General features: G+C 43.4%; 2 protein-coding genes across 2 annotated transcripts in view; both read right to left on the bottom strand.

Annotated features, from left to right (window-relative positions):
• Positions 1–26,433, bottom strand: part of LOC309701482 (uncharacterized protein) — a 2,150,955-nt gene that overhangs the window by 361,470 nt on the left and 1,763,052 nt on the right. The gene's annotated exons all lie outside the window — the stretch shown is intronic.
• Positions 10,581–26,433, bottom strand: part of LOC309700301 (NACHT, LRR and PYD domains-containing protein 12-like) — a gene marked incomplete at its 5' end in the record, with an annotated part of 51,957 nt that continues 36,104 nt past the window's right edge. The window contains 4 exons of the mRNA XM_082523798.1: positions 10,581–11,079; positions 11,755–11,928; positions 14,304–14,498; positions 16,606–16,800. Of these exons, the coding sequence (XP_082379924.1) occupies positions 11,067–11,079; positions 11,755–11,928; positions 14,304–14,498; positions 16,606–16,800 (577 nt within the window). The 3' untranslated portion in view covers positions 10,581–11,066. The remainder of the gene's footprint in view (positions 11,080–11,754; positions 11,929–14,303; positions 14,499–16,605; positions 16,801–26,433) is intronic.

Raw genomic sequence — 26,433 nt, 5'->3', positions numbered from 1 at the left:
AGAAGTTCCTCACAGGGAACGTCGGGCTCTGCAACACTTTCTGACAGAGCTTCTTCGATCGTAAGGTCTCGAGTACTCAGACTGGATGCCCTTTCAGAAAGAAGTTCCTCACAGGGAACGTCGGGCTCTGCAACACTTTCTGACAGAGCTTCTTCGGCTGGTGGAACATTTGCCACTGAAAGGCCGTCAGAGGAGCGCTCACCATTTGTGCTCTTCACATCAGGACTTGAAGGGGGCTCAAAGATTTCACATATCCGGATCCTTGCTACATCAGCAATGGTCTTCAGCAACAGGGGTGCAAAGTTTGCAACTTGGATAGACAGAATTTCTTCAGGAAATTTCTGTCTAATCTCCGTCAGGATGCTGTCGACCAGATCGTCTCGGATAGAGCGGGTGAAGACGGCCTGTGTTTCCATCGCCGTGAGGCTCTTGGAGACACGATCTAAAGTGGCCTTGGTGACACTGGTGGAGAGGATACTTAGACTCTGGGAGGCCATGTTTAGGAGGGGACGAGGAGGAAGCTCCCAGAAGCCCTGGAGAACGCGGGGAACTACCTCGACCACTACCTCCTGCACGGTGAGCAGTTTGCTGTTAGGCTGTTCCTGCTGCTTCTTTTTCAGGATTTCAACGTAATCCTTCACCGCACTGAGGAGTTTAGGTGCTCTGTAGAAAAACATGATAAGAGTTATCTGTTAAACATATTCAAAGCATCATTTAAATATTGAAACACTGTAGCTGGACTGTTAACCCTGTAACCACCTTTGTAGCATACATGAGTTTCTGAGACCTCGATCTCATCAACATGATCAATACTTGCTATAATTTCTAAATGTTGTGGACAAAACTCTTTTTTAGTCTAAAGTTAACATTGTCGTTAACAAAAAGTTGCCAAAAACACCCAGTGTATCAAATGTGATACAAAAAATAAATACACAATAAAAGTAAATCATACACAACATGACATAGCAAAGAACTCATGTGTGGCTTTTGTTTAAAGGGTTAATAAACATCTCAGTTCCAAAGAATCTGAATTTTCTGGCTGTTTTTTGATGGGTTGGGTCTTACAGGGTTAATAACTGTATGTTACATGTGACTCACTGAAATTTAGGAGGTACGGCCTCTGGGAACTGAAGAAGCAACCTGGCTTCAAATTCAACGTCCCTCATTTTATTGCTGACGTTCACCGCCCACACCTGAAACAGAAAACACATTTACAGTGCGCTTATGTGTAAAGGTTATGTGCACGTAATGAAAAAAAAGTCTTGTGGGTTTTCTCGTCTTACCAGCCTTAGAAGAGGTTTGGCTTCCTCTTCGTCAAAATCCTCTAACTCAAACTCCCACAGCCTTCAAAAGAAAGCAAAGCAGAGGTTTTCTCTCAGCACTTACACGTCATCACAAACAGACTTTCAGGTGTGACAGTAACTCACTGCTCTCTGAGCGTCTCCCTGCTCTTCTCCACCAAAAGATCTCTCAGATCTTCAGCAGTGAGGTTCGGTGGAATTAGATCTTCCTGCTGAAGTCTGAGAAACTCCGTCATTATCGCAACCTAAAAGTAAAGGAGACATTTAATCACCACCACTCTCAGGTCCTCAGAAATGACCTGATATTTTCTGTCAGCTTTGGTTTGCATGAATCTGGGTCTAACCTGAGCCTTGTAGCCCGGAAGATACCAGCAGATCTTTACAGCTGTTTCATAAATCGGTGTGTTGAACAACACCTGTCAAAGAAATAGCAATTTAGTCATTGTTACTTAAAATGATTCTCAGTTTGTCAACTTTTAAAACGACATCAAATTCTTCAAATTACTGAAATGCAGTAAAAGCAAAAGCGTCACATACCCTGATAGGCTTATAGATTCCTTGACTCTTTTCCATTTAAACGTGTTCAAATCAAAGTCAGGAAGAAAAACGTCAACTGCTCTCCAACGATGGCGTACGGGGGATCTGGACCTGAAAATGCTCTCAGCTCGGTGGTCTCGCACAGATGAGCTCTTTTGACAGTCTGATGTTTATTTATGAATGCAGAATTTCTTGAGCAGTCACCATGGAAACTTGATGCAGCTTCATGTTGTTAAATTAAAAGTAAACACTGTGTATTTTGCACTACACTCCACTAAACTTATCATATAAGTAAATAAAGTGTGAGTTAGGTCCCTCCTGTGGAAAGAGCCACACAAACCGATGGATCAGAAAAGACAAAGTCAGCTACAGCATGCCTTTTCATATTATGTGCCTGCTTATCTCCATTTCTTTACAGTAGATGGGAACTTTTGCAGTAAAGCAATGGCTTACAAACAGTGGACTGTGGACTAATGCAGACATCTGAAGCCTGACAGCAGCTGGTATATACACAGCTTTGGACAAACTGGCCCTTTAAACAGCCCAGAGGAAGAAGAGACCTCTGCGTTATCAGTGCAGCCTAAAGCACAATAATAATAATACTATTAATATGATTTTTAGAGCAATAATGCCCCAAATACTGAAGTCATTAATTACACATTCATCATGCTTCACAGGAGGTCAGGAGTGACCGATGAACGTGATGCTACATTAGAGTCTGTCCTATGAGTTCAGCAGGAGGAGGTGAACCCACAGCTGGGACCAGTTCTCTAGTGGGTCCAGTATCATACTTGTGTTCATCCTGGTCTGAACCTGGTCAGAAGAACTGACTTCACTTTTGAAAATTCAATACTTATAAAAGGTAACCCCAAACAGTCTACAACGGCTGTTTTCTGTCCACCGAAGCAAATTTGATTGACGAGGTTTTTGTACCTTCACTTCTCCAAAAAGCAAATAAAGAGATTAAACAAAGATTTACTGAACGACCGTCAGAATTCCCAGAGCTAACGTAGATCGCTTTATGCTCTTGAGTCAGGAGGGATAAGAAAAGTGACTGCAAACATTGTGGAACGATTCATAGCGTTTGATTGCTTGTGTGAATGTATTAAACAGGAAACCAGGAGCTGCAGAAACCCAGTAATGCTGAAGACGCATGCGTGTGCGTTTATTACAGGTTTTTCTGAATGCTTAAACCCTAACTGTGATTCTTACAGCACAATTCCTAAAACTATTGATACTTATAGCAAAACCACTCACTGAGTGTGCAAAACTAAAAGCACAAACACTGCTTTGCACTCAGTTTGCCATTTTGTAACACACACTTTGCAAACCTGTAGCTACAATCCACTGCACAGCACTCTTTTTGCAGAACTGTAAACACAACTCACTGCTTTGCACTCAATTTCCAAATGATCAACGCACTCCTAGCAAAACTATACACATTTATGGCCATTATTTACACTATTTTGTCAACTGTCTGGCACACTGCCACATGTGAAAGCTTTTTTAGATAATTAGTTCACTTTGCAATCAGCCTAAGCACTATGATACAGGTAAGCTCTGTGTGTGGAGTACAATGGAGGGAGCAGGAAGAGTGAGAGGAGGCCGAGGAAGAGGACGTGGAGGTGAAGAAGTAGGATGAAGAGGACGACAAGGACAAGGAGGAGCAAGAGGAGGACGAGGAGGGGGGAGAGGACGGGTAAGAAGAGTAAGAAATAGAATTGCTGATGACATCAGAGCTACAATAGTGGACCATGTCATCAACCGTGGAGTGACCCTGAGGGAAGCTGGCCAACGGTTTTTTTGGTTTTTCTCAAACTTAAGTAACTGAAACCTTTCATTGAACTACAGCAGAAACAGATTGGAAATGCCAAGTTATTCTAACACTAGTGGACTTGTTAAACAAAACATTTGTTTCACTTCTTTCTCAACATGCAGCACCATTAAGAACAGTGGACCAGCATAGTTGGTCTGCATGAGCACACTTACTGCAACAGTTGTACATGCTGAAACTGGTTGCTGGCAGCTGATGTGAAGAAATGTCTGGACACATCAAAAGTTTTCTTTTTCATTTTTTCCCTCCCTTGGATAACATACACATGGCAAATAAAAACATGTAACTAGGGTGACGTGAAGTGTGTATCATCAGGTTTAACTAAAATATAATGAGGCTGTCCATCTGTGAAGTAATTGTTCCTTCAAAAACCACTGTGACAACAGATTTTATTTCATTCATTTGATGGTTTTCTATTCTGTATACTGGAACTTTTTAATAGCCCCCCTGTCCACACATCCTTGACATGAGACTTTCTGCAGAGTTGCACATGATGAATGCACACAAAACTTAAAGTGTTGCTGTCATATTTTTTTGGATGTGGTTTGTTGTCATAATCAAGAACGTGTCTTATTTTTTTATTTGTTTTGTTGCTGATCGGCCATTGGACTGCTGAGCCTGCAGTGAACAGCCAGTCACTGACTCTTGATGCTAGAGCAAGGACAACTGAGCTCTCTCTCTCTCTCTCTCTCTCTCTCTCTCTCTCTCTCTCTCTCTCTCTCTCTCTCTCTCTCTAAATAAATAATACGTTCGAGCTGTTTATGTTTTTGACTTGTTATGGACTATGACTGGCAATGGGAGGGCTGGCAGACTCATATTATGGAGGTGGAGGGTAGACACATTTTGTGTGCAAGAGACCACATACTACAGTGGTGATTGACACAGACTTCAATGGACATTTAGGTGAAGGGAACAGAGGTTATGAGGTGTTGGGTAGGTGTGGTGTTTAGGAGAGAAATCTAGAAAGACAGATGTGGGGCAGATTTTCCAAGTGGAAATGGCCGTGGTGCACACATACTTCAAGAACAGGGAGGAACTTGTAGAAATATATGAAAGTGGAGGAAGCTGCACACAGGGCAACTAAATATTATGCAGAAGGTGAAATCAAAAAGACAGGAGACAAGGAGGTGTCAGGGAGAATGCAGCTATGCAGCATCAAATGGTAGTTTGAAGGATGAGTTTGGACATCAAGAAGAGGAAGTGAGTGAAGGCAGAGACATGCAGGAGTATAAACAGGCTCTGGGTAGTAGGGAAGACTTACCAGATGGCTGGGATAGTACAGCTTTATTGAGATAAACTGCCAAGAAGGGGTTTGACGTCTTCTCTGCACAGAAGAAAGGGAAAAAAGAAAAGTGATTTTGAAAGTATTTGAAGGAAGAGATTTACAAAGAAAAAGAAGTGTAGTTAGTGAAATGAAGAAAATAGACCAAGAAACTGGGAGGCTAGGCATGTAGCAGAAAGAGGTGACAAAGGAAAAGGCTCAGTGCCACGTATGTGAAGCTGGACCCCAAGGAAATGAGGGAATGAGACTTGCTAGGCAGAGAGTGAGTTTGAATGGATGTTCAAACCCAAAAAAAAAAAGATATATTCACATAACATAGATTGAAAGAAGCTGCAGGTGGCACAGCAGCTTTAATGTCTTCCAGACAGGAAGTTTTGGAAAGAAATATCATCATTTCCCAGATTTTACTATCTTAGTGTTCTGTAACAAAATCACTGTTGTGCGCATGGTGTTAGAGATGATGATGATTAGAAAAAAACTTAATGTGCTAGTCGTGCTTTTCTTGAGGGATTTGTCCTTCGACCAGTTTTCATGTCATTGGAATCATTTGTATTCACTGATTCTGGCACTTATTTCATCAAACCAAACTCCAAGTAAATACTTTCGGCTTTTTGGTTTTGTCAAACGAACTAATGTAAAGAATGCCTGGCTGTGCACTACACCACGCAGTGGCAATTTGTCTTCTCCAGTTAAATTCAGGATTAACTTGCTTTATAACACAGACCTCAAAAGTAACCGTTATAACCCCAAACACAAGAAAATGTGATCTACAGCACAGTGAGAACTGGCAACGCTTATCTGGAGGGGTCAGAGTGAATGAACTGGACACCTGTAGAAGCAGGATTTGATTTCCACTGATTTCCTTTCCGATCCGATACCAAGTAAAATTCAGGGTGGTATCGACGATACTGATCTGATACGATACTCTGAACAAAAACTTATTTTTTTACTCTATCTTTTATTTTATCTCAAATTATAGCGTCGTAATGATCACAGGACATCAGATTACTTGTTCTTATCACTTAATGATGCAGAATTATCATATAGAAATGAAAAACCTGAAGTTGTGGCTATTTGTTGCCTGCCTGCAGCATTAAAGGACTCCGTGAGAGACGTCTGTCTCGCCCTGGCAGCACCTCTCCCTCTCCTCCTCTTCAGTTCGCCTCAACATACGCTCGTCATATTCTGTGATATGATTCACTCTGAGGTGTTTGACCAGGTCAGCGGTGTTACCACAACACCTCACATTCTTGCCACATGTATGGCAAACCACGTCTCAGCTGTTCGTGGAGGTAAAATACGTCTGCACATGACTCTGTTTACGCTCAGCCATTGTTGTGAGTGTGCACGCCAAGGGGCCGGACACAATGACGGGTATCGGAGGAATCGATATTTCAGTATCGATCCGCACATCACTAGTTGAGATACGTTTTAAACTGGTCCAAAAAACAAATGCATATTTTCCCGAACCACTGTTCCTTGACTAAGGTGGATAACGTGATGAGGTCAAGGAAGGGTGTGACGGAGATTTGATTGAAAAACTTTGTCGTCCGTTAAAGTTTCACGTTGGCTTTTTCATCTTGAAAGCCCTCTCTGCTCGTGTCCAACCCGTGTGAACAATCACAGATGTGAGAAATGTAAACAAACCGTCCGCAGAACGCTGATCAGGTTATTTTAAGCGCAAGAAAACAAAAACGTTGCGCTCACCGTCGGCGTCACGGACGAGGCCTGGGGGTCCGGGCCCGTCCACAAAGGTCATTGTAACACAAATCATACGATTGCTAATGAAAATGCTATAAAGCTACATCGCAGATAAGTCTCTGGAGTAACAATCAAGGCCATGTTAGTTATTTGATGAATAGTATCTGTGCCACTCATGGCGCATGACTGAGGAGGACGTTGACCTCTGCAAGTCAGGAAAGTCTGCTACTCATTGTATAAATATGAGATTTTTTTCAAAAACCAGCCATCATCTCGGGAGGCTGACTCCAAAGTACCATCTCACTTCAAACTTGCAAAACAAGTCGAGTCGATGCGAGCGCACTGCTTGTTTCTAGTTAGTCTTTAAGGATGACAGCATTAGTCTGCTCCTTTGTATGAAAGAAAGTGAGTCGAGTCCATGTGGTCTGGCACCCACCCACATTTCTCTGCTAGTGATCCATGAGGACTCCACCTTGTTGCCAGTTCTCTTGTGTGGAAGCTTCAGGAAATGACAGCTTCACTCTGACGTGTGTGAGCTGTGTGAGGTCTGTGGTTAGAAGTTTACAGTGTTTGCTCTTTGTGTCGTCTGTAATATGCTCTATGGCTTTAAAAAAATGGCCACATGTTTCTGTAGCTGAATTTGTCCATCTCTGACCTTCTGAGACTGTATTTTCAAACAGGGACGTTCTGACTTTTCTTCACCTTGTACTTCATTCTGCAAATGTTTCATACTCTATTAGAGTTATTACATTATTCTGTTATGCTATAAAATCAACCCCCATATAAGATCGTACTTAAGAAATACATTTAAAAAAACCTTCCTGTGCAAATAACCCAAGTTATCTAGAAGAAATAAAAACTGCACCGCAAACCAAACTCAGGTGTTCGACCTGTTGAGCTCGGGAAACTAACTGGTGTTTCATTTTAGTGAGTGCTTTGTTAGATTCCTTCATTTGAACCAAATGAAGTTGATTAAAGTTGATGCACTGATGTGTTTGAAGTGTTTTGTTAGTTGCGATGGATCTCCTGCTGTCTTTTTTCCTTATTATTAAAAGAGAATTTCTTTGAATTTCAAACATCCATTTCCTGTTTATCTGGTCCCGGGTCACAGGTGCAGCAGTCTAAGCAGAGAATCCCAGACCTCCCTAAACAACCACTTCCTCCAGCATATCCAGGACAATACTGAGGCATTCCCAGGCCTGCTGAGAGATATAACCTCTCTAGTGTGTCCTGGGTCTGCCCTGGAGACTCCTCCTCATGGGACAGGCCCCAAACACCTCACCCAGGATATTTTTAATGAAAACATCACAAATAAGTCGTCAGGTCTGATGGTCACATTTGTGAGATTCAACCACCATAAAGCAGAGATCACACAGGACACACTGTGTAACCCTCAGCTCAGGTGTGTTCAGGACATTTGCTTGGAAGAAGCCGTCTGTGGATAAATCCTGCTCTCCACCTCAGCTGTCAGGTTTATCCAGAGAACGGCCGTCCTGACTTCCAGCAGCCCCACAGTCCTCGTTTCTAATAAACTGGCATCACTGAAATGAACTGTCTGCCTCGCTGTTCAATAATCTGCTCTTTGCCAATTTCCCAGCAGAACCTTCCACTCATATCAGCATTTTTCTGTGATTCTCACATGAACTAAACATAAAAAGCTGAAGCCAACCTCAGAGTTCCCCGTAGTGAGGAAGAGTTTCCTCTGAGCCACAGCTGAGTTTGATGCGTCCACAAAGGAAGACTGACGGGAGGACAGACTCTGGGAGAAAGGCAGATATTAAAAGATATGAATACAAAGTACGCTGCAACAAACAGGACAGCAGATTATGAAGAGCGGTTAGACCTTCATGTGTCAGTCATTGAAATGTGATCAAAGTTACCTGTTTGACATCCTGATAGAAGAAAATCAGCTTCTTGGATCCGTTTGCAGCAAAGAATTCATGGATCAGACTGAACTGGAAGAATCAGACATTAATGACTCAAAGGTTCAACTCTGAGGAAGGATCACGTCTCTGAACTTACTCTGTCATCAGAGACGATGGCGTCTTCCACCGCCGCCTCCTCCAGGCGGCCGGCGTCTGCCAGCCTGCTCATCAGGTATTTATGTCGGGCATCCAGAGCTGCCCGCCGTTCCTCCTTCACGGCTCTCGCTTGTTTGGCTACTTCTCTCCTCGCCTCATTGGACAGCAGCATCGTCCTTTTACCAGACACCTGCATAAAATCCTCAGCAGGCTGGGTAAGCTTGCGTGAGCTCTCTGTGGAGGCTGTTGCAGCTGAGATGGCTCACCCGAGCGGTGCAAACTTAGTTACCTTCAAGGCTCCAGAGTCAGCTGAGGTCAGCAGCTCAGCCTCTGGGGAGGTTACAATCCCTGGAACAGCCAGGTCTCTACAACCAGAAACAGTCTTTGCATGTGCAGCTTCAGAACCAGACTTGAAGTTCCAGTTAGTGTCCGATGTCCCAGAAACACTCAGGTGCTCACTGAGCAATCTCTTGAGGCCAACACTCAGAAAATCAAACAGTCTTTGAGCCTTTGTGGGAACATTTATCGTCTGTGCTGGAAAGGTGGAAACATCTGGGAGATGCAGCCTTAACACACTGGGCTTCACAAGTCCTTGGAGGCAGCTCACTAAACTCAGGGATGCAGACAAAATCAGCACTTGCAGGAACACAATGTGCCCTCTCACAATGAGCTTGGAAGCATAAACTGAGTTTTCCTCACTGACTGTTTCAGACAGGATTGTGGGAGCAACACAAAAAGCAGCTTCAGCTGGAAACACACAGTTTAGTGTCTTTGCTGCTCGCTTTAAGTCACAATAAACAGGAAACTCATTGTGTCTCATGTCAGAATCAAATCACTCATATACAGGAAAGGAAGAGGAGGAGCTTATTTCCTGCAGGGAGCGGTTAGCAGTCTGTGTCTTTCTCATTTCTGACTCCTAAAGAGCTGAAAAACACAGGCTGTTATTGGCTGGCTGACACTGGGATTAATGTCCTTGAAGCCAGCAGTCTTTAATGTCCAGGTTCAGAACGGGCAGGTGAAAAACAGTCCTTTATGTCCTCTGATGTTCAATAAACTGTCCTGATTACTGAGGGAGCAGAGAAAGTGTCTCCATCACTCACCACAGCTGGATGCTCTGAAATCCTGGAATCCAGCTGTGGAGAGGAGCGCCGGCGGCGTGGACGCAGTTTAGTAATCAGGGAACGGGAGGCAGGAGGGAAACACAGCTGGGACCAATTACACACATGAGACAGGAAACAGTAACACAGGACTGTCAAAGTAAAACAGGAAATATAACACAGAGTCCAAAGTAAGGAGACGTGGGACACAGTGAAGACACAGAAACAGAAACCAGAACTATAATCACAAAACAAACTCAGAAACATAAAGAGTGAATCAGCTGATTCAGTGTTTGTGACAAAAACATGGATCCTGGTTAATAACTTTTATTTGTTTGTTTCTGTATTATTTTGTGTATCGTTCTTATGAGCTGTTGTTTTTTCAGTGAAATATTATTTCATTGTTTTAAGCTTTTTGTTGACTTTGAAGTGCTTAAGTTGATATTTTTGAACATTTAATTTGTTCGATTATTGTCGAGTCGATAAAACTGTCAAACGCACAGCTGCTTCCAGCATGGCCGGAGGAGAGGTGGCCGAGCAGACGCACAACACACACAGCTCACAGGTTTGCATTTCTAGATATTGCAGATGTTGCAGAAATTGAGAGTAAAGAACTCAGAGATCCAGCGCTGTCTCCTGCCCCTTATTTATACACCACAACACAACGACAGGCGTAACTCACACAAACGGGTAACATGAGGCTCAGATGCTTTGGACGTGTTCACATATACTGGACACAGAATGATGAAGATGGAGCTGCAGGAAGGAGGAAAAGAGGAAAAACACAGAAAAGATTCACAGATGTGGTGAAAAAGGACACGACAGCTTCTGTTTGTTCGTTTGGTTTTTCTTTATTTGGTAAAGATTCAGAAATAAAGAGAAGATCACATGTTTGAATATTATATTAACGTTCTGTAATTACAACAAGTTGTAAAATCTTTCCAGAGTGAGACAGAGACTGTGCAGAGACTGTAGAAGGACAGAGCAGCAGCAGAGCAGTCCAGATACACTGATGATCCTCTGTCAGATCCAGAGGGACACACAGGGCTGATGCTGGACTCTACATTGTGTCTGACAGTGGAGCTGTTCTCAGAGCAGTTCACTCTGCAGCACTGACAGTCATCTGCACTTCATTCCTCTGTCAGTCACTGCTGGATGAAGCTCTCCTCTCCACCTCCCAGTAACATGGCCCAGTCAGAGCGTCTCTACACACAAGCTGCTGCTGCTTCAACCTCTCTGGATCATCAGGACACAGCTGCTCCTCTCTCAGCACACACACCGTCCTGTTTACCATCATGGCCTCCACCTGCAGAGAGAAGGAGGAAGAGCAGAGGAGATAAACGAGTGTTTCCAGAGACTCTTCATCAGCTGTCAGTCAGTGATGCAGCACATCCAGTATAAAGAGCAGCAGGGACGTCAGTGCTGGGACTGTACTAGGACTCATTGTTGCTTCACTTTTTCTAATCTTTGGATTTTTATTGAAGTTGCTGAAAATGTTTTTCCCTCCTAGTTTGAGTTTGGACTTTCATTCATTAGAAGAACCTTGGTGTGTCCACTCTGAGCTCTGTAGGAACCCCAACAACAAGCCCAACAATCCAGATGGACGGTTCCAGCTGTTAACTGGAGGAATTCCATCCAAACATCTGCTCTCACTAAATTCTTCCTCACCTACAGACTGTGTTCTTCACTGCTTTAAACTTGGAAATCAATGCAGTCATTGGTCTGCGTGCTGCTTTGTTCAGAGAGCTGATTGGCTGTTGACAGTGTTTGATCAGAGCGTGTCAGCCGTTACTATGGTGACCATAAAGGTGAGAAACAGGAAGTGTTTGTGTCCAATCCTGAAGCCTGTCACCGTTCTCCTCTCACAGCTTCACTGAGAAGCTGCAGCTTTACAGGAAACACTGGATCTTTGTTTCATACTGACTGTGTTTAGTACAATACTGCTGACAGCACCACCCACTCACTCCATCACTGTACTGACCACAGAGACTCCAGTCTGTAGTCTGGACTCTTCTTAAGATCAGACAGCTGCTTCACATCTGGATCCTTCAGGTTGTTCCAGCTCAGGTCCAGCACTCTCAGATGGGAGGGGTTGGACTTCAGTGCTGCTGCCAGATAATCACAGCTGATCTTTGACAAACCACAGTAACTCAATCTGTATAAAGAATGAAAGATGTAAGTTTATTAGACAAAGTGCTTGAAATCATTCAGTGTTTCATCATCTGTTCAGAGCTGAAGAAGGTTCAGAATGTAGAAGTTTAGAAAATGGAAACTCCAAACAGCTGAAGCCAACAGGAAGCAGCTTCAAACAGGAAACTGTGCAGAGTTTCAGACTATATGTCCTGATGCAGCCAGTTGGATTTTGGAGATTTGAATCTCTGTTCTGTGACTAAGTCCTTGAATCATTTCTTCCAGTTGGTCCAACAAGACAGACTAAGTGTTGGACATGTGTTGTGGCTCCATCAGGGGAGCTTCTAAATGTGATGTGATGGCCCCTCTGGGTCTGTCAGGTCACAGCACTGAAGAGAGCTCAAACTGGGCACACAGCTGTTCCAGTCTGGACCAAAGACTCTATACTGGGACTGAGGGACTGCTTTGACTGCACCCACTGGGACTTTTGAAAGGCTCATGTTCTCACTTAGATCATCGATTTCTACTGACATTTCTTTCTGGGAAAAATGGGGATTACTTTGGAAACAGGAAGTATTTTCCCCAATAAGCAGCCCTGGATTAGTAAATCACTCCAACATGTTCTCAGGCAGAAGAAGCTGTCTTGTTATGAGGGAGAGAAGAAAAAGATTGAGGCACAGAAACCTGTTGAAAGAGAGATAAAGCAGCTAAAATCAGGTGTAAAAGTAAAGCAGAGGATGAGCTGAATAAAGGACACTCAAGGCTGGCTTGGAAAGGAATGAAGTCCATGGTGGGGATGCAGAACAAGGAGCAAAGATGAATGTGATGCTGAATCAGCAGAAGACTTGGACTCATTTGATTCCAGCTTTGATATCATTGATTTCAATGAAGAGCTTTGTGATTGTAGCAAAGGGCTGGTAGCTCTGAGAGTCCCACTGATGAGGTGTTTGTGTGGAAATCTCTTAGTGGGACCAAAGAGAGAAAAAGCCCTGGTCCTGATGCTGTGGGAGGGAAATGATTGAAGTGTGCTGTGAGGAACTGACTGGGAGATTTTCACACATTTTCCAGTCCTCCTGGGAACAACAGGAAGTTCCCAGCATATGGAAACAAAGGTTAAGTGTCCTATGGCACTCAGTGATGATGGTGCTGTGGCCCCACCACCTCCACCTCTTTGTAAAGGAACTAACTGTAATCTGAAGCTTCAAATGGAACTAAGACTTCCTCCACTAGGTGGCAGTGTCTGATGAGAAAGTGTTAGTGGAGCTGGCCTGGAGTCAGAAGCAGGAAGATGCAGGATTTGGGCTGAAATGGGCAAAAGTGGTTAGCACTAGTGCCTTAGAGCAAGAAGGTTGTAGGTTGAAGCTTGTTGGTCAGCTGGGCCTTTCTGTGGAGGTTGGATGTTCTCCCACAGTCCAATGAAATGCTGCTTAGGTTCATTGGTGCTTCTACATTGGCTGTAGGTGTGGATGTGAGGGAGTGCTTCTCTGTCGCTCTCTGTTGGCCCTGTGATGGACTGCTCACCTGTGCAGGTGGACCACGCCTCTTGCCCTATGACAGCTAGGGCACAGGCTGCAGCCCTGTGAGCCTAAGCTGAATAAACAGTTAGCAAAAATGATCCATAGATGGCCTGAAATCCCCCAGTTAGCAGTTTGGTAGATAGCTATGACATGCTAATCCCATCCAGCAGCTGTATTCTACCTGTAAGCTGATCCCTGCTGAGCCAAAGCACTTTTTCATATACAAATTACAACCTTTAATAGAAACCTATTGGTCAGCATCTTATTAGCCTGCTGTTAGCTTCATTCCACAGAAAACTGAGAGAAACTAACAGAGTTGATAAAGAATAAAGAGAAATGTGCTGATTTAAAGCCTTTGAAGTGCTTCAGATGATCTCTGTCCACTTCTGTCCACTCATTCATTCATGTAAGCTTTCTAATGCAGCTTTGATCTTCACAGTCTGCTTGATGAAACTCATTCTAACCCTGAATGTCAGAGTGTTCCTCCTTCTCTTTCCCATCATTCATGCTGGCAGTGGAGGAGATTTGGATGTTGGACTGTGTTTTGGATGATGTGTGTATGTTTGTGTTGGACTGCTGTCTGTAAAGCAAACGCACATTTTGCTTTGGATTTCAGTGTCAGACAGACTTTAAGGTGCAATGAAGAGTTTGAGAGTTTCACAGTGAATTTTCCAGTGGAGGATTTTTCTTCTTCTTTGAAGGTTTGAAATGTGAACATTGTTCTGCTGCAGTCAATGGACTAAACCAGAGAAGAAGAAAACAGACTTTACCATGAAGATCCTCAGTGTGGATCAGTATAATATCAGCCTGATGTCTGCAGTTTAGTGTCAGCACAACTTTCACATCATATTCATCTCAGCACAACTAAAACATGCTGACTGACCTCAGAGTTTCAAGTTTACATCCTGGACTCTCCAGGAAACCACACAGATGCTTCACTCCTGGATCCTGCAGGTTGTTCTTAGTTGAAGAAGAGGAGTCATTACCCAGCTCCAGCTTTCTCAGATGGGAGGGGTTGGACTTCAGTGCTGCTGCCAGATAATCAAGGCCAATATCTGACAAACCACAGCTGTCCAATCTGTATAAAGAATGAAAGATGTAAGTTTATTAGACAAAGTGCTTGAAATCATTCAGTGTTTCATCATCTGTTCAGAGCTGAAGAAGGTTCAGAATGTAGAAGTTTAGAAAATGGAAACTCCAAACAGCTGAAGCCAACAGGAAGCAGCTTCAAACAAACACAACAAGAGAAAAAACTCTGAATGTTTCACATTAAAGTCGTACATTTCTCATAAAAACAGGACAAAGACTTGAAAAAGTCGTGTTTTTCCTTCCAGGAACCACATGGCTTCACTTTTAAAGGTGAAGTGTGACAGAAATGGACATATTTGAAGTCCAACACCTTTTTCCAGTCACATTATTAAAGCAGGCAAACTACAAGCTCATTTTCATTCCAACAAGTCATCTTCTGACCTGGACTAACAACACTGGTCTCTATGTGCAGCTGGCTGTGAGACCAGTGCTCAGGGAGCGTCTACAAAGTGCAACACTGAAAGAACATCACACACTCATTTGCTTCCAGCACTTTCACACAAACATCTACTGTCATTATTGTCACCAAACTCTGTGGATCCTTTATTGCAAATTCAAATGGGATCAAATGGTCAGACAAAAGAGGGTTATGAGGAAATATGATGAAATGTTGTGTATTAGCAGCAACTTATTGAATCTTTTTCCTCAGAAACCAAACAAAATGATTGACAAACATGTTTTTACAAACTCAGTGTTGGACTTGGATCAGCAGGATAAGCTGATGTTTAAAGGCATTTGAGTCTCGCTGTATGAGAGTCCAGTTCTTACTCAATATTTATGGATGATGTTCTTTCAGTGTTGCACTTTGTAGACGCTCCCTGAGCCTCACAGCCAGCTGCACATGGACCAGCTGACATTACCCAGCATTAGAGGCGGCTGTAAAAAATTCATGTTCCCATTTAAATGGTTTTAATTTGAATAAAACGATGTTGATTCATTCAATCCTGAATCGATGTTTAATATAAATGTATTTTGCCAGAATCTCAGGTTAAAGCTCACAAACTATTTCAACAAGCAGCAAACAGATAAAACAGTAAATGAGAGCAGCTAAACACACAAAGATGGAAACACAGAGCGTGGATCGTTCACTCCACGGCACGTACACGGACACGCCGTCGGGGCTGAAAGTGGACAGCTCACAGATCCTGAAGCTGCAGGTTTCATCTGTCTCCAACCAAAACTGAGTGAAGCAGCAGCAAAAGAAGATCCAAACTCTGCTTCACGTTTGATCAATATGCTCATGAATTCTCTCTGACTTTGGCTGTTCCTGCCTGCACAGCTCTCTCTCTCTCAGTGTACTCCAAGAACAGCTTCAAACATCTGTTTCTGCATCATTCACTGTTTATTAGCCACCAGTCTGCTGTTGTGTTCAGTGCTGTCGGCCTCTGACAGTAAAGCCTCATTTCTGCTGTTCCATGGAAACTTTTTAAAATGATGACAGATTACAAACTCTCAGCTGTGTCTGTAATCAAACCTCTGTAACTTTGCTTCACTTCAGCAGCATCAGCTCATGTTCACATGTTGCTTCATGGTTTGCTTCAGTTTTTGATCGACTGCAGAATATTTTGAAGGTTATCTGCTATAAAAAGCCAGAAGAGGAAAATCTGCTTCATGTGTTTCTGTTTGATCCTCAGTGACTTTGACACAAAGGCCTCTGCTGTGATGATCACACCTCTGATCAAGTCTCACAGTGTCACAACTGATAAATGATCAGAGTTAGAATATTTCTGACTGTCTGCTGTGTGCCGTGACCTTTGACCTGCTAAAGACAGTCAGCTGTGGATTATTCATTGTTGTGTCTGATACTTAGAACTGTGAGGAAGAAGCTACACAGTTAATCAGGGTCCCCTCTCTCTGAATCAGGAAAGGTGGGCAGGCCGCGTGTGGGCCGCGGGCCATACGTTGAGTATCACTGTTTGAAATGTGAACCTTGTTCTGCTGCAGTCAATGGACTAAACCAGAGAAGAAGAAAACAGACTTTACCATGAAGATCCTCAGTGTGGATCAGTATAATATCAGCCTGATGTCTGCAGTTTAGTGTCAGCACAACTTTCACATCATATTCATCTCAGCACAACTAAAACATGCTGACTGACCTCAGAGTTTCAAGTTTACATCCTGGACTCTCCAGGAAACCACACAGATGCTTCACTCCTGGATCCTGCACGTTGTTCTTAGTTGAAGAAGAGGAGTCATTACTCAGGTCCAGCTGTCTCAGATGGGAGGGGTTGGACTTCAGTGCTGCTGCCAGATAATCACAGCTGATATCTGACAAACCACAGCTCTCCAATCTGTATAAAGAATGAAAGATGTAAGTTTATTAGACAAAGTGCTTGAAATCATTCAGTGTTTCATCATCTGTTCAGAGCTGAAGAAGGTTCAGAATGTAGAAGTTTAGAAAATGGAAACTCCAAACAGCTGAAGCCAACAGGAAGCAGCTTCAAACAAACACAACAAGAGAAAAAACTCTGAATGTTTCACATTAAAGTCGTACATTTCTCATAAAAACAGGACAAAGACTTGAAAAAGTCGTGTTTTTCCTTCCAGGAACCACATGGCTTCACTTTTAAAGGTGAAGTGTGACAGAAATGGACATATTTGAAGTCCAACACCTTTTTCCAGTCACATTATTAAAGCAGACAAACTACAAGCTCATTTTCATTCCAACAAGTCATCTTCTGACCTGGACTAACAACACTGGTCTCTATGTGCAGCTGGCTGTGAGACCAGTGCTCAGGGAGCGTCTACAAAGTGCAACACTGAAAGAACATCACACACTCATTTGCTTCCAGCACTTTCACACAAACATCTACTGTCATTATTGTCACCAAACTCTGTGGATCCTTTATTGCAAATTCAAATGGGATCAAATGGTCAGACAAAAGAGGGTTATGAGGAAATATGATGAAATGTTGTGTATTAGCAGCAAGTTATTGAATCTTTTTCCTCAGAAACCAAACAAAATGATTGACAAACATGTTTTTACAAACTCAGTGTTGGACTTGGATCAGCAGGATAAGCTGATGTTTAAAGGCATTTGAGTCTCGCTGTATGAGAGTCCAGTTCTTACTCAATATTTATGGATGATGTTCTTTCAGTGTTGCACTTTGTTTGGCACAAAATGAAATTATTTGGCCTCTCAGATGCTTTTAGAGATTCCCAAATGACTGATGATGACATCTCTGGGGTCTGATTGATAGAAAAAAAATGTCTTTGAGACCTTTTGTAACTGACAAACTCTTCATCTGCTAACAACACTGAGTTGAATCTCCATGGCTGATAGTTGGAGCAGGCATCAGGAATACACATTGAAAAAACAAGAGGAGAAATCACCAGAGTCTTATAATCACATTCTGTAACTAAAGGGAGACGTTTTTCTATACAAATATATGTTTTATGGACATTAGAAAAAAAGAGTATTTTTTTTTTTTTTATAAATGACATCAGAAACAGCAGTATGCGACATTACGTGATGGCAGAGCTTCAGTTCATCCTTTGTCATTTTTTTTTTTTTTTTTTTTTTTTAATAAATAGGACAGGGGGAATGAATGAGAGAGAGAGGGTGAGAGAAAGAAAGAAAACCCAAGGGGAGAAGAGACGGTGAGAAGGGGGGGGAAGAGAGACAAAAAAAAAAAAAAAAAAAACTCCTGGGTCACCTGTATGGAGAAAAAACAAACAAACAAACAAACAAACAAACAAACAGAGGAGACAGCAAACAACAAAGAGCAACATAATAATAGAGAAAACAAAGCACCATCACAATAAACTAGCTAGTCATAGATATCAGTATTTACTAAGTAATAAACGATATTGTGCAGCACGCAAGATAGACAGCGCACAGTGTGCTTTGAGGCAGCAGCCAAGAAAGCTTTAGTCCGCGTCTGTGAATACCCATGTGTGCATACCTGTGTGGATCAGCATGCTTGCATTCCAAAGGTTTCTCCATGTAATGATCTGCTAGGGAGTGTGGGGGGGCCACAGCCCCGTCCTCCAGGGTGTGAAACGGGTATGGAGGAGATCAAAACTCCAGACATCCAGAGGCCCCCAGAACACAAGAGACCATGGAAGACCAACAGAGGGGCAGCCGCGCCACTGTTCCAGTAAGAGCTGAGGAGAGTCCCAGATGAGGGCTCACTCAGCAGCCGCGGAGCAGAAGCCAGGGGGGGTTGCAGTGACGCGCCCGTGAGCTCCGCCGGCCCCCAGCTGCGCCTGAGTGACCGAGCCCTAGGCCGAGAGGCCGGGGGCACCCCACCTCCAAAGGGGCCCGAGCGAGCCCCAGGCCCCAGGCCCCGACAAGCGGCCGCCAAGGAGTGAGCCGGTGTGTACCCGGACGCCCACCCCCAGACACAAAGAACCACCAACACACCGACACCTGAGGGAGTCCGCCACCGGCAGGGGAAGTGGTGGTGGGTGGAGATAGGCCTCCAAACCTTGGAGGGCCTGAGGTGTCCCCAGAGAGGTGGCGTCTGATACCCAACCTGACATATAGACACAGACATACAGGCACACACAGACACAAACATCCATTCCCACCCTCATGCTCTCATATGCACTCACTCCACACTCAACCAACGTGGAGACAGACATAAAGAGACGCTGTACACACAATCACACTCCCCAAATATATGTTTTATGGACATTAGAAAAAAAGAGTATTGACGTGAAGCAGGATTATGAAATCTCCATACATCAGCCAGCCCATAATTATCAAGAAAGCTCTGAATGACGCATGCTGACTTTGGACTAAGTGTACTTTTGTGTGAACTGTGGTCCATAGCAGATAATGAGCAGTTTAGGTCTCCCTCAAAGATGATATTGTGTGATGACTTATTGGGGAGCCGCGCAAAGACATTAGTGAAAAATCTGTGATCGTCCCAATTAGAGGCGTAGATATTTGCTAAGATCAAAGGAAAACCATAAACTATATTTTCTGCACTTAAAATCCTGTAATTTTCTCATAAATCGACAGTGCGGCTTATGGATGAATTCTGGTTGTGCTTACTGACCTCGAACCGATTTTATGTGCTACACGGCGCTCAGAAACCTTTCAAAAGATGTTTTGGTACGACTTTGCTCAGCTACGAGGCCGCACCGCTTGATGGATTGTTGGAGCATTACAGCTACGAGGAGCCTCGCGGAGTGATACGTACTCTGCTTCAACGTAATATTACTGTATTGAGTGTGTATAAGGACCATAAATGGCACCTGTAAGAGACACGGTTACAAAGAGGGTTTCAAACTCCAGGCTGTCAGTCACGCAGTAGAACCTGGGAACAGAGCAGCTGCTTGTTATTATGCTCAGCGTCTGTTTACATTTTGACTGCACGATTGTGAGCTTTTTGTTATGCACAAAAACAACATTGTTTTCTTTTATTTATGGAGCATTATTATTTAATAAATGCTGATCATTTATTCCTGAGTAATTGTTTCATGTACATCTACGCTGTATGTTAATAAATGTGCCTGTGTGAGATTTGGGACACAGCTTTGACTAAGAACTCTCTTTTTGTTCGAACTTTCTGGCTTTAAAAATATCGAGATATATATCGTATATCGCCATCCAGCTAAAGAATATCGAGATATGAACTTTGGGTCATATCGCCCAGTCGTAATATTGCAATAGGTTGTCCGTTAAACTCAAGCGGGGCTTGGGCCCTGGCACGGCGTAGCCACACAATCCTGGTAGTAGTGACGCTCGGCTATGACGGCGTGCGGGTTACCAGCTGGCTTTCTCAGGATAGGGCTCCTGTGTGAGCGGTCGACAATAACGTCTTTATCCATACCCAGCACTTCACGTAGTAGCACGGATACGGCCGTGGAGGAGCTCGAGTCCAGGCCCTCTGGGATCCCTATGATGTGGATGTTAGCTCTCCGCTTCCTGCCTTCATCACATTTATCCTTCAGGTCAGACAGCTCCTCCTTCATACTCTCTACTGTAGACTGCAGGGTGGTCACCTCATCGCTCCACATTGACAGCCCATCCTCAGCTTCTTTCACTGTAACCTTTACTCCATCAACTTCGCCGCACGTCGCCGCCATGCTGTTAGCGATCTCATTTCTCAGTCCTTGCACGTCAGCCCTTATATTGTCAAAATCTTCTTTCAATGCATTTCTGACTTCTTCTTTTAACAGCGTACTAATGTCCTCTTTAATGGATTGAAGAAGCTCCAATTTTAGAGCAGTAGGATCCACATCACGCGCGTCTGTTGAGTCTGCTCTTCAGCGGCCGTAGAGCTGGACGCTGCCCTTTGGCCATCATCGATACTCTCGCCCGAGATCGCACCGGGGCTAAAATATTCACCTGCTCAGCTGTTTTTGATCAGTTTGAGCCTGTGTGGTTTGATCAGGTGGAGGAACGATGTGATGCTATAGAGACATCATCTTGTCCAAATGATGTTGTTCCAACACGTGTTTAAAAAGATTTTAAAGGTTGTCGGTTCCGACATCTTAGCGATTTTTAACAGCAGTCTTAGTTCAGGTGTTGTACAGCCTGTTTTAAACATGCTGTTGTACAGCCTGTACTAAAAACCTGATCTGGATCCTCTGTCCGCTCAAACTTCAGGCCTATTTCAAAGCTTCCCTTCCTGTCGAAGATTTTGTAAAAGATTATATTTGTTCAGCTGCAATCTGTTGTAAAGGTTTCAGTCTGGTTTTAAAGCTCTTCACAGCACTGAAACTGCACTTTGAAAAGTTCTTAATGATCTTTTATCAGCCACTGATCAGGAGACTCAGCTGTGCTTTTGGATCTGACCGCTGCCTTGACCACAGCATCTTGACCTCACCATTGGAGCATGGCGGCATCAAGGGCGCTCTATTAGACTGGTTCAGCTCTTTTATTAAATCGCATTATTACATTTGGGGCTTATATTTGACGGCAATTTGAAAAACAGCTGAGCTCAGTTGTACAGCGGTCTTTCTTCAAACTGAGGCTTTTATCTAAGGTGAGATCATTTATATCTTTTAAAAACCTTGAACGGGCGATCCACGTTTTCATGACGTCCCAGCTGGATTATTGTAACTCCTTATATGTTGGAGTTAGTGGGACCTGCCTGGCAAGACTGCAGCTGGTCCAGAAAGCTGCAGCTCGTCTTCTGACACAAGCTCAAAGACATTTATCGTCCCAACAACCACATATACGCTGGTCCCTCGCTGTAACACAGTTCACCTTTGGCGGCCTCGCTGTTTCGCTGATCTTTTTTGTGCAATTTTGCATGTTTTTGTTTTTTACAGCGCATTGTGTTCTGCGTCCTGATTGGCTGTAGACCATTGTCAGCCAATCTCGTGCCGTGTCTCCTGTACAGTACAGAATGTGTTCAAATTTACAGCAGTGTGACTCTGCAGTGCTGCACTGTATGTTTGTACGTTTTGTCCCAACAAACAACAATGATGACGAGACGTTTTGCACCTGTGGTAGCAGCCAAAGGCAGAGGAAGATGCTGACCATCATAGTTTCAACAAGGAGGCAAAAAGGTTGTAACTGTCCACAACAAGAACATCGTAAGGATGGAGTCAGCTTTGGCTTTGTGGCTCAGTGACCGCAGGAAAAAGAACATCGTGCTGGACACCAACATTACCTGCAGAAAAACTCAAAAGCTTTATGAAACTTTACCTGACAGCGAGGAGCCCAGGCCATGGACGAGTGCTCCTCACACAGAAGCTCATTTAATGCCAGCAAAGGCTGATTTGACACGTTTCAGAAACACTTTGCTTTCACTCTTTAATAATGAACTTATTTTTCTATGAAGGTTTGAACTTTGTTTAAACAAGAGAGAAAAGTGTGAAAATGTTCATGCCTGTCTGAGAAAAGTGTATAAAGTGTGCAGTGAGGGTTTAACTGCCTTAAAACTTCTATAATACTTGTAAAACATAAAGCTGCTACTTCATTCTGAGACTTATTTTTAGAACGTAACTCGATAAACGAGCGACCGCAGTAATGTATTGTGTTTATTTTGAAAACTCTCAACAGGATCTTCAGATTTATTTTGAAAGCTTTATCTGAAAAACACAAACACATAAGCAGGAAACAAAGAGCGTGATATGAAACGATAGACGTTTTCATATGGTCATCATATATACATCGTTCTATCGAACAGCCCCAGCTCCTGCTGTCAGTCTCTGTAAATCTGCTCTTAAAACACATTTGTATTCACTGGCTTTTAATACAGCATGAGAGTTATTTGATATTTGATGTGTGATATTAATATTAGGAGTTATTTTAATCGTTATTTTGGATTCTTGTACAGCACTGTGGTCAACGCTGCTGCTGTAATTAATGTGCTATAAACACATAAACAATCTGCAGTTAAACATCCAAAACTAAAGATGTGATCGCTGCCTTTAGAAAATGTGCTGATGCACAAGATATCAGCTCCATTAAGGTGGAATGTGGCCGTGTTAGAAACATGTTGGAAGAAGTTTGAAGCTGAAACTGTGAAGCTGAGAGTGAAAGAGCTCCAGCGTCTGTCACAGGAAACTTTCTTATTTCCACACTGATGAAAGCATCAAGCTTTGATTTCCTGCTGCTTTTATTGAGTCACACTGTGAAACTGAGCCACAGCTGAACCAGCATCCCTGTACAGCAGACACTTACAGCGCTTGGCTGCTTCCATTGAACCCTCTGCACAGAGCTTCAGTTTCCTCTTCTGGGCCCTGTTTCAGGAAGCCGGTTTGGAAAACCCAGAGTGAAAAACGATACGCAGGGTTGAGTAACCCCGAACTGTCCAACTCGGAATATCCGGTTTCAGAAAGGCTGATAACAATTAGTTCAGTCAACGCGGAGTTGCTTTAACCCCAAGTGAAGCGCGCGGACGAGGATACATAAAGCCCTGATAAGCGGAGCACAGATTAAGCGAGTCACCATGGAGACGGAGGGAAAGAAGGCGCGGTCAATGTATTTCACAGCGCTTGAGGCCGAAATTCTGATGGCAGCATATGCCGATAACATGCAAATTCCGCGGAAAAAAGTAACACAGCCACAGCTGCAAAAGAAAGGGAGCATGCATGGCAAAACATAGCCGACAGAGTCAATGCATGAGTGTTAATATAAACATTGATCTAGGGATTTCCACCCATTTAACACGTTATTTTATCATATGTTATTTTATTTGTTATTTTATACATTTGATTTTGTGATGTGATGTGAGCGCAGGTGCAACCCAACAGGCCCCAAACGTGCCTGGCAGCAAGTAAAAATGAAATATAAAAATATAGTCCAAACAGGTAAGGTGTAATTGTATTATGAGCCATAGTGCTTGGTCTGTTTGTCCCATGTAAATCAATTGCAGTTAGAGGCTACATTAATTTTCTTTCTGTAAGCACTTATTGAAATTATCTGAGCACATTACAAGTACATATTTGCTTACTCTGTATGCTCAAATGTGGCCCGTTATAGCCAACAGAAAAAAGCGGAGGCCCGAAAAACAGGTGGGGGTCCTCCACCACCACCACTCACAGAGGCTGAGCAGTTGGCCCTCAGCCAAAACAGTGGGCGCCCTGTGGCCGAAGGCATCTCTGCGGGGACATCCTCTGAGTCAATAACCCCGCAAGACACAAGTGCCTACATAGGGGGTAAATTCAAAATAATACATGATGTGCATACATCCTTTCTTCACAGTCACCTTTGCAGTGCTACTCATTCATTTGATAAACTCTTTACCATAATGGATTATTTTGTAGTGAAGTTATTTTCCTACTGATTTTGCCTTGCCTCAGTCTTGGTTGTCTTTGAGAGCATAATGACAATGAAGTGTAAGGTGATTGGTATGTTTGTTAATTGCCATTTGGTCCCTTGTAAGTTATAAGCGACCTGTATAAACCTCATATTCTATCAGTTGATGGTGGTGGTGTACTGCATCTGGTGCAGCCTCCTGTTGAGCCAGACCAACATGCAGTTGTGAGTAATACTCCACAGATTATATGAGTTCACAGTAGAACAGCAATGTTGTTTATTTCTTTACTACAGGAAAATAATGAAGAAACATTGACAGCTGTTACAGAGGAGGAAGCAACAGAGACACTTTATGAGGTTTACATCTTTTAATACTTTGTGTACAGGAAATACAGGCGACCAATAAAGCCAGTTGAACAAATAATCTGTTTATTCTTCTTTCAACATGTTGAGGTGATGGGTCAAAAGAAATGATTGTGACATATGGTGTCTCTGACTGCGCTTCCATCTTGTATGTCCGTGGGAGGGTCAGGATGTTCATGGTTTGGATCACTGCTGATGTTTGGTTCAGAAGGACAGTGTTCTCCTCTAATTGTGGCAATGTTGTGAAGAATCACACATGCCACAATAATGTCACATGCCCTTTCTGGGGTGACCCTGAGTCTTTGAAGGCACTGGAACCGGGCCTTAAGCATTCCGATAGTCATTTCAATTCTGGCTCTTGTCCTGCAATTAGCCAGATTATATCGCTGCTGTGGGCCCGGTTCAGGGTCAGGGTAAGGGGTAAGCAAATAGGGTAAACATGGATACCCCCTATCACCAAGCAAGTAGCCAGTGAACTCTCCTAAGACAGAAGGATACACTTCAGTTCAAATGTCCCTGAAGCAATTGGTCTTTATATATTTTACAGTATTCTCAACTCACCATGTCCAAATTTTGTGCTCAGTGTACATTCACGGAATATTTGTGAGTCATGGACAGAGCCTGGCCACTTGGCTTCCACATTTGTGATAATGTTGGCAGCATCACATATGATCTTCACAGTGCAGAGAACACAAATTAGCATCCATTACTATGATGAAATAATTTGTTAGTTTGAAATGCTACAGGGAACTATGTACCTGTACATTAATGCTGTGGAAAGACTTCCTGTTCACATAGTCTCCTTCATTTACTGAAGGAGCAATGATTGGAATGTGAGTGCCATCTATACAGCCAATCACGCCTGGGAACCCTGAAAATAAATGTGCAATTTAAGTAGTAGTCCAAGTATCACCACATCATGAATTAAGTTTTGGTCATCCTGATACCTGCAATTTTGTGGCATCCCTCTTTGATAAATCTTGTGGGTCTATGACCGGGGAACACAAACGAGTACAGGAGACGTTTCAGTGCAACTGTAACATTCCTGACTGCCCGACAGACGGTAGCCTTGGAAACGTGCTCAGCGTCACCAATATTGTACAGAAAGCTCCCGTTTGCAAAAAACCGAAGTGCAATACAAATAATATGCAATGAACTGAGAGCATGTCCGCGATGTGTCACATGCGTAATATATGGCCTGAGGATGTTATTCAAATAACTTATAGATTGTGCTGAGAAACGGTAACGTTCGCACAGAAAATCATCAGGAAATGATAAAATGTCCAAACGCGCTCTGATCACTCTCTCCCGGCGGAGAGCTCTGCGGAGAATTTGGGCTTCACGATCTACTGGCTCTTCAAGGAAGTGGCACGCCATGTCCGACACTTCCTACTGTCAGGTTTCCGACAAAGGGGCGGAGACAGTCAGGGTTAGTTGTAGTAAACCTGCTAGGGGGCAGGTTAGCTTCACGGAGTGTGTCGTCATAGTGACTCACTCAGGCTGCAGCTGAACTCGCTTTGTGAAACCGAAAACCCAGAGTTTTCGTTAACTCAGGGTATACTTACTCAGTTTTTCCACTAAACCGGCTTCCTGAAACAGGGCCCTGGTCCCAAAGTGCAGAACAACAAGGTTTCAAACAGCTTCGTTCCAGCAGCATCAGCCACAGACATGCAGAGAGAATCCTTTGGTTGTGTTGTGTGTTTGCATATCTGCTGTGTTGCTTTGTGAGGATGGATCATCTCCTGCAGCTCCAGATAAACAAGCTGGACCTGAACCTGGTAGCTTCACTTAGAAGACACTTGTGACGGGAACGTGTGAGAAGTTTTGTGCAGACAAGTGTGGATTTAGAGTGTGGGACGAGCTCCCCACAGTCTTTGTGGAGATCCACATTCTG

This window comes from Aulonocara stuartgranti (genome assembly GCF_965226115.1).
Source record: "Aulonocara stuartgranti genome assembly, chromosome: 23".
NCBI classification, from domain to species: Eukaryota; Metazoa; Chordata; class Actinopteri; order Cichliformes; family Cichlidae; genus Aulonocara; species Aulonocara stuartgranti.
This window is presented reverse-complemented; position numbering and strand designations above follow the sequence as displayed.